This window comes from Mercenaria mercenaria, chromosome 6 (genome assembly GCF_021730395.1).
Source record: "Mercenaria mercenaria strain notata chromosome 6, MADL_Memer_1, whole genome shotgun sequence".
Classification (NCBI taxonomy): domain Eukaryota; kingdom Metazoa; phylum Mollusca; class Bivalvia; order Venerida; family Veneridae; genus Mercenaria; species Mercenaria mercenaria.
In genome coordinates, this window is record NC_069366.1 from 9,481,692 (window position 1) to 9,495,138 (window position 13,447).

General features: G+C 35.6%; 1 protein-coding gene across 1 annotated transcript; it reads right to left on the bottom strand.

Annotated features, from left to right (window-relative positions):
* Positions 1 to 1,249: 1,249 nt before the first annotated feature.
* On the bottom strand, positions 1,250 to 8,334 carry LOC123550685 (mucin-3A-like). The gene is made up of 4 exons (XM_045339112.2): positions 8,186 to 8,334; positions 7,448 to 7,612; positions 6,330 to 6,434; positions 1,250 to 5,999 (listed from the first exon to the last, which is right to left on the bottom strand). Exons 1-4 carry the CDS (start codon positions 8,332 to 8,334, stop codon positions 1,250 to 1,252), a joined length of 5,169 nt encoding a protein of 1,722 aa, XP_045195047.2.
* Positions 8,335 to 13,447: the final 5,113 nt, after the last annotated feature.

The window sequence follows — 13,447 nt, forward strand, 5'->3', positions numbered from 1 at the left end:
GTTCGCATCATCTGGAACATAGAGGCAATGTAGTGAACTTGAATATTGTAGAAGCCATGAAACAACCTTACGTCGGTCAATTTTGAAGAGAAATGTGACAATGTAAACCGTTGAGCTGGAATCTGAAGCTCAATGATATGAGAAACTTATCAGTGCTACTGTCAAACGCGTTAATGACGGACTTGAACTGTTTGGAAATGAGTACTTCCATGAGTGAACCGGGGATCCTTTGCAAATGTAGGGTGTGTTACTGTATATCGAGGAGAAAATGTTCCTGATGTTTCGGTATTGCTGTAGTGAAACTGATGTTGGTGACATGAAATTTCTGTAGTTTCTTTTTCCGGCAACTGTGTGTTTGAAGTAGAGATCTCAGTGAATTTTCCCCGTATGTTGAGACAAAACAAGATCTGTGCGCCTGTTTCTGGTAACTGCGTTGATGTAAAAGAGACCGCAGTAATTTTATCATGCAATGTTGATGACATAACAAGATCAGTAGAACCTGTTTCTAGGAATTGCTTGATGAAGTAGAGACCTTATTACTTATCCTGCATCGTTGTTGAGAAACAAAATCAGTGGTGTGCTTCAGGCTCATTTGTTGACAAATTAAAGACCTCGTGATCTTATCATGACTGTTGATGACATAAGAACATTTGTAGTGAGTTGTTTGGGCAGCTGAGTTGATGAAGCCGGTACTTTAGTATTCTTATCATATAATGTAGAAGACAAAATAAAATCTGTGCTGCTTCCTTTTGGCAACTGCGTTGATGAAAGAGAAACCTCAGTAATTTTATCCCGTAATGTCGATGACATAATAATATTTGTTGAAACCGCTTTTGGAGACTGTGACATTCCTACAGATAGTGTGCTTGAATTAAATAATTGTGAAGACGCAGTGAATTCATACGTACTTGAACCACTTTCTTGAGTTGAGTAGGCCACGTTTGAAGTTTGGATTAAATATTCTGTTGTTTTAGTATCAGTAGTACTTGACAATATTTTCGGCGATTGTGAGGCTAAATCAGTTGTTGTTCGCATCACTTCTGGAACTATAGAGGCAATGGTAGTGAAACTTGAATATGTTGTAGATGCCAATGAAACAAACACCATTACGTCGGTCAATTTTGATGAGAATGGTGGACATATGATAAAACGGTTGAGCTGGAATCTGAATGATCAGATGATACTGAGAACGTTATCAGTGCTAACTGTCAAACGCGTTAATGACGGACTTGAACTGATTTTGGAAATGTTAGATACTTCCATGAGTTTGATACGGGGATCCTTTTGCAAATGTAGGGGTATGTGTTACTGGTATATCAGAGGAGAAAATGGTTCCTGATGTTTCGGGTATTGGCTGTAGTGAAACTGATGTTGGTGACATGGAAATTTCTGTAGTTTCTTTTTCCGGCAACTGTGTGTTTGAAGTAGAGATCTCAGTGAATTTTCCCCGTATCGTTGATGACAAAACAAGATCTGTGCGTCCTGTTTCTGGTAACTGCGTTGATGTAAAAGAGACCGCAGTAATTTTATCATGCAATGTTGATGACATAACAAGATCAGTAGAACCTGTTTCTAGGAATTGCGTTGATGAAGTAGAGACCTTAGTTAGCTTATCCTGCATCGTTGTTGACGAAACAAAATCAGTGGTGTCTGCTTCAGGCTCATTTGTTGACAAATTAAAGACCTCGGTGATCTTATCATGACTAGTTGATGACAAAAGAACATTTGTAGTGTGTTGTTTGGGCAGCTGAGTTGATGAAGCCAGTACTTTAGTATTCTTATCATATAATGTAGAAGACAAAATAAAATCTGTGCTGCTTCCTTTTGGCAACTGCGTTGATGAAAGAGAAACCTCAGTAATTTTATCCCTTAATGTCGATGACATAATAATATTTGTTGAAACCGCTTTTGGAGACTGTGACATTCCTACAGATAGTGTGCTTGAATTAAATAATTGTGAAGACGCAGTGAATTCGTACGTACTTGAACCACTTTCTTGAGTTGAGTTGGCCACGTTTGAAGTTTGGATTAAATATTCTGTTGTTTTAGTATCAGTAGTACTTGACAATATTTTCGGCGATTGTGAGGCTAAATCAGTTGTTGTTCGCATCACTTCTGGAACTAAGGAGGCAATGGTAGTGAAACTTGAATATGTTGTAGATGCCAATGAAACAACACTTACGTCGGTCAATTTTGAAGAGAATGGTGACAATGTAAAACCGGTTGAGCTGGAATCTGAAGCTTCAGATGATACTGAGAAAACATTATCAGTGCTAACTGTCAAACGCGTTAATGACGGACTTGAACTTGATTTTGGAAATGTAGATACTTCCATGACGTTTGATACCGGGGATCCTTTTGCAAATGTAGGGGTATGTGTTACTGGTATATCAGAGGAGAAAATGGTTCCTGATGTTTCGGATATTGGCTGTAGTGAAACTGATGTTGGTGACATGGAAATTTCTGTAGTTTCTTTTTCCGGCAACTGCGTATTTGTAGTAGAGATCTCAGTGACTTTTTCCCGTATCGTTGATGACAAAACAAGATCTGTGCGTCCTGTTTCCGGTAACTGCGTGGATGTAAAAGAGACCGCTGTAATTTTATCATGCAATGTTGATGACTTAACAAGATCAGTAGAACCTGTTTCCAGCAATTGCGTTGATGAAGTAGAGACCTTAGTTAGCTTATCCTGCATCGTTGTTGACGAAACAAAATCAGTGGTGCCTGCTTCAGGCTCATTTGTTGACAAATTATAGACCTCAGTGATCTTATCATGACTTGTTGATGACATAAGAACATTTGTAGTGAGTTGTTTGGGCAGCTGAGTTGATGAAGACGATACTTCAGTATTCTTGTCATATAATGTAGAAGACAATATAAAATCTGTGCTGCTTCCTTTTGGCAACTGCGTTGATGAAAGAGAAACCTCAGTAATTTTATCCCGTAATGTCGATGACATAATAATATTTGTTGAAACCGCTTTTGGAGACTGTGACATTCCTACAGATAGTGTGCTTGAATTAAATAATTGCGAAGATGCAGTGAATTCATACGTACTTGAACCACTTTCTTGAGTTGAGTAGGCCACGTTTGAAGTTTGGATTAAATATTCTGTTGTTTTAGTATCAGTAGTACTTGACAATATTTTCGGCGATTGTGAGGCTAAATCAGTTGTTGTTCGCATCACTTCTGGAACTATAGAGGCAATGGTAGTGAAACTTGAATATGTTGTAGATGCCAATGAAACAACGCTTACATCGGTCAATTTTGACGAGAATGGTGACAATGTAAAACCGACTGAGCTGGAATCTGAAGCTTCAGATGATACTGAGAAAACATTATCAGTGCTAACTGTCAAACGTGTTAATGACGGACTTGAACTTGATTTTGGAAGTGTAGATACTTCCATGACGTTTGATACCGGAGATCCTTTTGCAAATGTAGGGGTACGTGTTACTGGTATATCAGAGGAGAAAATGGTTCCTGATGTTTCGGGTATTGGCTGTAATGAAACTAATGTTGGTGACATGAAAATTTCTGTAGTTTCTTTTTCCGGCAACTGCGTGTTTGAAGTAGAGATATCAGTGACTTTTTCCCGTATCGTTGATGACAAAACAAGATCTGTGCGTCCTGTTTCCGGTAACTGCGTGGATGTAAAAGAGACCGCTGTAATTTTATCATGCAATGTTGATGACTTAACAAGATCAGTAGAACCTGTTTCTAGGAATAGCGTTGATGAAGTAGAGACCTTAGTTAGCTTATCCTGCATCGTTGTTGACGAAACAAAATCTGTGGTGCCTGCTTCAGGCTCATTTGTTGACAAATTATAGACCTCAGTGATCTTATCCTGACTTGTTGATGACATAAGAACATTTGTAGTGAGTTGTTTGGGCAGCTGAGTTGATGAAGCCGATACTTCAGTATTCTTATCATATAATGTAGAAGGCGAAATAAAATCTGTGCTGCTTCCCTTTGGCAACTGCGTTGATGAAAGAGAAACCTCAGTAATTTTATCCCGTAATGTCGATGACATAATAATATTTGTTGAACCCGCTTTTGGAGACTGTGACATTCCTACAGATAGTGTAGAATTAGGTAATTGTGAAGACGCAGTGAATGCATACGTACTTGAACCACTTTCTTGAGATGAGGAGGCCGCGTTTGACGTTTCGATTAAATGTTCTGTTGTTTTAGTATCAGAAGTACTTGGCAAAACTTTCGGTGATAGTGAGGCTAAATCAGGAGTTGATTTGATGGTTCCCGTTGTCTTGTATGTTGACATATAAATATCTGTTGTTCCCTTATCCGGCAACTGCGTGTTAGCTAAAGTTGTCTCGGATACAGGCTGCATCGATTGAGTAGATATTACTTTAGTTCCTGTATTCTGTATTCCTGTTGACGCATGCTGGTATGTGGTGACAATTGAAAAGTCACTTGTGCTTAATTTGTTCGTTGTTATTTTGATAGAAGATGTCGATGTAGCAAATCTGAAGGCGCTTGTTGAATGTAACTTTTTTACTGAGCTAGTTTCCGTGGAATCAGTTTCTGTTGATGAAGAAAGAAAATCAACATTACTTTGTGTTGTTGTGTGTTGCTTCGTGCTAGACTGGAACCGAAGTACGGTGGAAAGTTTGCTAGATAGGAATGGTCCGTCACTTGTTTGAGACTTAGAAGTTTCAGAGGAAGATAGGTATTTTGTTGTCCCACTCGCTGGTGATGTCAAATCAGACGTCGATGAATCATCAGAGGTGGCATACACATTTGGTGAAGTTAAAATAGGTTTAACTGTTACTGCTGTGCTGAAAGATGTAGAAATCTTTTTTAATCTTGTCGATAAAGATTGTAGCGAACTTCTTGCAGTATAAACAGAAGACAATGATTCCGTGGAATCTACTGAAGTTTCACTTACACTTTGTGAAGAAGTGACTATTGATGAAATAACTGTCGTATCAAATTTTACACTTAATTGTAAAGTAGATATAGACGTTGTTGATCTTGAAGAATTTCTGTCTGTAACATCTGAAACAGAATTATAAGTCGTAATTGTGAGTGATTCTGATGGACTAAAATGTTGTTGCGTAGTTTCATAAATGCTTGTTTCACCGGTTGATCTTTGGGTTGCAGCAGTTGTTGTTAATAAGTTCGGATTTGGGATTTCCGATGATAATTCCGGCGTCTCAGTCTCAATTGTTGTCTTTTTATACCTCTTGGTTAATATACTAGAAAGTGGTGACGTCTGAAAGCTGGATACTGTTGTAAATTTTGTAGGTAATGTAACATCAGAACTGAAACGTATAGATGAGAAACTTGGAGTTGTCATTCTTGCATGCGAAATTATCAGCGTGCTCGAGACCGGTTGAAAGTCTGTCGAAAGTAAATTGTAAGTTGTAGATAATTCATCTGTCAATGAATGCGTTCTTGAACTCACTGAAGAAGAATTAAACAAGTCCGTTGTAAAGTTTGTTGAGAATGTTGTTTTTGCTGTACTCTCTGGGATCAATGAACTGTTTGTTGTAGGCTTGGAAGTTGTTACAGTTTCAACTGTTGTAAAATCTGTTGAACTTATTTCAGTAGAACTGCCAGTAGTTGACATAACTGATTCAGTTTCTGTACTAAATGTGGAAATTTCGGACGAAGTTGTCAACGTGCTAAGTTCTGTACTACGTTGAGAAACACCAGAGGTTATTACAATAGATGTATCAGCTGAACTCGAGATGATAGGCGTCGTAGAGGATACAAACGCTTTATTTGTAGTACTATGAAGTGGATCAGAAGTTGATATTATTTCGTTTGTTGAAGACAACTGCATTGTTGTAGTTTTCGGTTTGTCAGAGGAAAATGGAGATAAGCTACTCTCGAATGTAAAACTCGGTGAAGTTGACGATATGAAAGGCTCATTACTAGAATATGATGTATATTCTGGAATAGTCGAACTATCGAAAATCGAAGACGGAGCTCTGGAGCTTGAAGATTGCCGACAATTTCCTTCTACGATTACCCTGGAAATAAAATAACATAAAAACTATGTTACTGTTAACATGTAAAGATCAATTTACAAGAATCATTTTTCTTCAAAATTCGAAGTATTGAAAATGTAAATGATTTGAAGACAAAAAATTGTATAAAGTTTCTGATAAATTATTTTTAATGAGTATAGTAATTAGGGTTTGCTGATATGTAATTCTTTGCTATATTTCATGGCTTTTACAGTGTATTTCAGCTTGCAAAAATTACAGTAACACAAGGACAGCACTTTTGTCTTTTGCAAGCTGTTTTTGTGATTTCTTTGTTACAAAACTTTTTGTCTGTTTTCTTTCTATTTTACTTACTGAGCCTGAATTATCAAATATCCACGTGAACCGGTTTCCTTTAGGCAGGGTTTATCTGTGGTTGTGTTGTGAGGCTTTTGGCTACTTGATAAAACTGGCATCCTTCTAAATATAGAAAAGCAATGATCATGAACTAAAACTTGTAAAGTGACAAGGAACTTTAAACAGTGCAAATATTTTTTATTTCTATTTAGTAACAATGCATATAAAATCAAATCAGAATTTTTCGGCTCGTTATAGTTTCAAAGTACGTAGTAAAATAAGAAATAATTGTGTTTTTTTCTGTATGAAATTTGTTTTAATTCATAGCAATTAAGGTTTAGGAGTATATCACCAAAACACAGAAATATTTTATAAACGAACAACATCGTTCCCAATATTTTACCTGACCATTACATGTTCTGCCGTACTGCCCCGTACTGAAAATATTCTGAAAAAGTTGTCCCCCTTTGGAAATGAATGCCATTTGTAAAGAAATAAAAATAAACAATCGCTGAAAACTGTGTTCCACCTAGTTATGTGAAATTTCAACACTCGCACGCTATTACAAATGCATCAAAACAAACATGTGTAACAGTTCCTTGAAAATGGTGAGTTTTTAAAAGCGCTTGACTGTCTGGAAGTGGGGCCTGTTTAAACAGTTCTTTTTTCGGATCTCAATGCTTATATCAGTAAACTGACACTTGTTTTGTAGAGTAATATAAGTAATATACACGCTATCATTACAAAAACAACAAAACAAGTGTCAGTATACTAAAATAAACATTGAATTCCGAAAAAAAGACTTCCTAAATGGGACCCACTTCCGGGCAGTCAAACACCTTCAAAAACTCACCATTTTCAAAGAACTGTTACACATGTTAGTTTTGATTCATTTGTAATCGCATGCGAGTGTTGAAATTTTACATAATTAAGTGAAACACAGTTTTCAGCAATTGTTTATTTTTATTTCTTTACAAATGGCATTCATTTTCAAAGAGGGACAACTTTTTCAAAATATTCTCAGTACGGGACAGTACGGCAGAACATGTAATGGTTAAGTAAAGTATTGGTAACGGTGTTATTCGTTTGTAAAATATTTCTGTATTTTGGGGATATACTCCTAAACCTTAATATACCTTTCCGTTGTTTTCGTCTCCGGAGTTGTGACTGCCTCGATTTCTGTGCTATATGCTGGTGATGTAGAAGAGGAGACAATTTCTGTGGTTGAAGGCGACGCTGGAGTTGTAATTGACGAAGCTCGAGAGCCTGAAAATCGTCGACAGTTTCCTTCTGTATTTACCCTGAAATGGAATAAAAATATTACGTAATGTCTGTCATTACCAATGTCCTTAAAGGGTGTATTAATTGCAACAAATTGTAGGTAATTCGCAGAACATTTCAAACGAAACCATTGTGTTTTGTTTCTAAATCATAGAAACACCTAAAATGAGTTGCATTTACTGATTCTTCCATTCAAATTGAAAAGCGTTTGTAACGTGGTATTGGAGGTAAGCTGCCTTTATTATAAAGATTCATATTTAACGATTTAACGACTGTAAAGAACTATTCCTTCAAGGTGAATTGGTCAAGATTTTTTTTGTTCAAATCCCGACTCGGGCACGGTTTGTTTCTTATTTTGGCATTTTCAAAATAGCTTAGAAACAAAACCTCATGGTTCATAATATGACCTAATTTCAATTTTAAAGAAAATCGTTTTTTTAGCCAAAATATGGATGTCAGTGCCTTTAACTACTGATCGTAACGTACTACAATATCAGTGCTTGTCTAGGTAGTTCCAGAAACAGTCATTGCTGTATTATCATACAATAGAGCAAAGCTTATCTCCTTTTGCGAGTATACATCACTCCACTTACTGCGCCAGAATGACTAATCGTCCATGTGCACGTGTTTCACAGCAGCCACGGCAACTGGAAGGTTTCGGTACTTCTTTTGCTTCCATTTTCCACTGCGGACTTTCCGTGGTAAAGTTGTATGGTATTTGACTACTCGATGAGAAGAACATTGTGCTAAAGAGAAGAAAAACGAAACTTGTAGGTAAATTGGGTTAAAACAAGTATCTGGTTCAGGGACGGAACAGCAACTAAAGTAATGTGTATACATCACATGCATCCTGCAAGTTATCATTCAAAAGATTTTTTTTCTAAAATAAATTTGCATGGTGATAGATGGGTTCAGCTTTAAATGACATTCGCGTTCTTATAAAAGGGTGTTATTCGCGTATTATTATACAGTGCTAGAGAACAATTGTGGCAAGTTGTCGCCTCTTCCCACTAACCACAAGAGGTTGAACCCATTCAGTTGGCCAAAATAAAAACAGTGGTTCTATACAGGCGCCCATAAACAAAATAGAAGAAAAAAAGAAAACTTACGACTGAGCGTGACTGGACTTTAACCAGTTCATTAAACACAAACTTAGGACAATAGTGAAGTTCTGTAGAAATCTGAAAGTATAACAGAAAATGTCTGCTATTCTCTGAACGTAATTATTTGTCATTTTAATGTTAAGTATTTCAAAGAATATTTCATAGAATATACATTTTTGTATTATCACTTCGGTTGACGTGACTGTCCAACATGCATCACAATATAATATGGTTCGAGTTTTGTGACTATAGTACTGAATTCATATTCTGTCATACATGGATGCAATTAAAGCGCAAAAGATTGTTAAAGAATTTGAAAAGGCATAAATCGATTTATTTTAATAAAGAAATGAAATCCAATATTAACTAAAAAGGAATAGTGACATCTGAAGTGAAATCAATTGTTCGAATGGTCAAATGCTACGGACAGAATGATAGCTTTATGTAAAAAGTGTCTGCAATAATAAAGTGTCTGCTTGTTATTCATCCGGGTCAGCTATCTTGAACAAATTAAAGTAAATTTCCCTATTCAAACATGAAAAACATTTTGACTTATTACACCAGATTTTCCAGTATTATATGTATTATATATTAACAACTTTACTTACGGTTTATTTCTTTTACATCTGTCAAGTATTATCATTTTCGATCCAAAAAATTTAAACATTAGCTTCCCACTTAAACGATTTAATCCTCTCTCTATATAAAACTTTTAAATATCAGATATATCAGTCGAAGGAATTAAATATCCAAACAAAGAAGCTTATAAATGTCTCTGTTGTGTTAAACTGTACAAAGTTTCAATTTCAAAATGCCATATAAAATAAAATGTCTTTTAGTTAAAATAAATATATTTATATACGGCAATATTATACTATGACGTTGTTTGGTATCTATTTTTAATTACATATATCCCCAATACCCCTTGTTTATACGATGACAGCAATAGATTATTATTAAGATATTACCGCTTTGGGGTATTGTCGTAAATTGGTGTCTATGTTGGAGTAACCAATCGCAAACGTGGAAAACAAATACCTGGATAGTCTTGAAAACAAAATTACATGCCAGTCACTTTTAACAAGCGTGAACTACCATGATATTAGGTCAGTTTCTAGGTCTTATCTACAGTTTATTTGTTCCTATCATATTGCTAACCAGTCATTGAAAGTTCAGATAAGAATGTTTTGTAAATTCCTGTATCGTGATCAATTTGTTTAAGATAGCTTTCTCTTTTAAGACAAGTATGTTTTCGATTTACATTACAAACGAATCGGTTAGTTTTGACACAATGAACCTAACCCCTCATATACAATTATTTTTGGCGAGTACCCGGAAAATATAAAATATAGAATGTCAGTAAAAATCTCAAAGAAGAGAAAAAGAGGTTACTCTTGGGTATTTCCCGTCTGCCCGCCATGATTTCATTCAGGACGTTTTTTCTTCTCCTGAAACAAGAGATGTTTGTTTGGCTATTTAAAATCATACCCGGTTGACTTTTTGGGCGACTCGTCTACAAAAATGTTAGTTGGTTTTGGAGGATTGGGCAAGATGCTGAAACTAGCCCAGTGACAGAAGTTTCTCAGTGTCCTTAAACGTATCTGGTGTAAAGCCAACTATGCCGAAAAAATATTCAAACTTTAGCCTGCTGGCGGCAAGTGATTTTGCCTTTGCGACCAGTGCAGACCAAGATCCGTGCAGGCTGATTATGGTCTGCACTGTTCGCTTTTCAGTCAGTAAATTTTCAGTGAACACCCCTTCAAATGATAAATAGTACTTTCCAAATTGAATGATGGATCAGTCCATTTTAAAAATTTAGCAGGCTAAGGGTTAAACTCGTATAAAACTATTAGTAATTTTGTTCTGAACAATCTAGCCTATAGTGTGAAGAAACTGACACGGAAGACTATGTATGGAAAGCCGTTGCACCATCCTAATTGCCAAATGCTAATGACAAATATTTCATGCAAAATGCTATTTGCCAAATGCTTATTGTTAATTATTGACTATTAAATTGTCAAAATAAAAATGCTAGTTGTTAAATGCGAAACGCGAAACAATACTACTATATGCTTATTCATTTAAAGATGGATGAATGCATCCTCTGAATAGTCATTTGCCTTCGTTACATAGTTTGTGTTTGTTAAAATTTTTTTTTAACAACATTTTAGAATAAACAATTTCGGTGAATGGTAGAATATATTATTGCTTCAAACCAAATCAGTACAACATGATGTCTTATCAAATAATTACAAGTTACGTTTGTAAGTTTAAAAGGTACGGTTCATTAACTCATTAGGTTAAATAATTTGACGATAAGCTTTAAACATTTGGCAAAAGGCGTAAGCTAATTGACATTTAACTTAGAGAGGACGATGCGTTATGCTAATTGCCAATTCTAAATGACAAATGTTAAATGCTTAATGCCAATTACTTAATACATAATGCCAAGCACCTAATGCTAAGCGCTACATTTTTTGTCACGTCGACACAATTTAAGGTCATATAACGATTTTCCCGCTTTCGATGGTGGAGGGAGATCCGTGGTGCTCCTCCGGGCATTATTCTATTTCGGGCAGGCACTTGGGTCGAAACACCGACTTTCCGTAAGCCAGCCAGCTGGATGGCTTCTTCACTTGATGAATTCTACACCACAAGCTAGGCTCGAACCCAAACTCCCCGCAGCGATTACCTCCCCTTACGGTACATTATAATGAACGCAAGTGAACATCTACTACCATACCTACCCTTGCCTCTAGAGCTATTCTAGATTTCAAACTTTATCCAGGATTAATATCCACATTTACAGGTACAGTACGCTCCAGTAGTAGTGGATCGAACCAGGTCGAAAAACCTTCAAGATAGAGTAGAAATGGCGGAATATTTTAAGTTCAAATACTACCTAGTCACCTTCTATGACCACTCATCAAAATCTAGTGTTAGCCAGGTAGCCATATTGGTTTCAAATGGTACCAAGGTCCCTAACTACATGTGAATGTAGGGTATGTCTATAATTATTTCCTTGCCTGGGTCGAAAACCTTTCAGACTTAAACATGCTTAAAATAATGACATTGTTTAACAGCAAATACTGCCTGATCATCTTATACGACCCTCAAGGGTTACCGAGGGCTGCACAAGGTACCATATTTTGGATAGGAGTTTTACATCTACGTACGATGTGGTACTTAATAACTCGAAAAGTAGAGTAAGTTACTCGAAATTTCCACATATGCAACTCGAAAGTTCGAGATACTTGATCGATATTTCAAGTAATGTAAGTCGAACTTTCGAGTTACGGAGGTTGAAATTTTGGAGTTATTATCTCGAAATTTTCCAGTTGATAAATGCCAAACAACTGGCACTTGTGATCTGTAGTGTACTAAAGGCTACAGATTGATTTAGATTTTATGTTCTCAAGCAATAAATGTATACTTAAAAAGAAACTTTCTCCTGTTATACTGTTTCAAAGGTGATTTTACTCAAACAACTAAGTTAAACGAGATTTTTTGGCGTTACCCCTTATAACAGTGGACACGAGAAACAACTGTTTGTCAAATATTTCGAGAAATAGGATGCCATAGATATCTCATAATTATATGAAAGTGACTGTATTTTCATTTTCATATATCATTCATTTGTAAAAAAAAATACCATTACGTGTCTTAAGAAACATACCAAACCGTTATAACAAGATATGCATAATATCCAACCCAGGTGTCATTAGTTCTATCGCTGACTGAACGATGTTTCCTTTCACTGTGTCACTTAAACTGGCATCCAGAGTCATTATCCCCAAACTCTATATGAAATAAAGAGTTTTCAGTTACTTGCAGTAAACTCACTAATACTGGAATATTGAGAAACTATGGAAGGCCGGTGCGCCATGCTAACTGCCAAATGCTAAATGCCAAAAACTAAGTGCAAAATGCTATGTCTAACGGCCATTGTCAAATGATAATGCTAATGGTTAATTGCGAAATGCGAAATAATTTATGCCAATTGCTTATTTCTAAGTGCTTATTCAAACAAGGAACTAAATATATCAGTAGATGAATGCATCCTTTAAAAGTCATCGGCCTTTGTTACATAACTTAGTTTCTGTTAATTTTTTTTTTTTATATTTTAAAGTAAAGAGTTCCGATCCAATGTTCCCATCATCAATACAATATGTTATTGCTTCAATTCCATCTAGTAGAACACTATATAATTGGAAAAAGTAAAAATTACATTCATTAGTTTAAGAGATATAGGTAATTAATTCATAAAGTTAAAGAATTTGACGACTTGCATTTATCATTTAGCAATAAGCATTAGCTATTTGACATCAAGCGTTTGGCATTTAGCATTAAATACATGGCGTATAACATCTTTACGTAGCATTTAGCATTTGGTAATTGGCATTTAGCTTTACATATGGTCATTTAGCATTTGGCAATTGGCCTTAAGCATTTGGCAGTTAGCACAGGCCTTCCATAACAAACTAAATTATAAAGTATTCAAAGTGTATTGTCAATACAATAATACAATAACAAAATAGATGTGGAAATAAGTGTTAGAATAATGGTAACTTAAGTTAGTTCTAATAAATTTGATGAAATAAGAGATCTTATTTTTATACTTGTCATTTTAGTATCTAAGTGTATATTTTTGCCTAGATTTATCTCCACATCATGAATTTATAGTTTAAATCTTCTTCATTTTTTAGACTTATAGCCATGCTTATGTGTAGTGAGGTTAGCATCAATATTGAA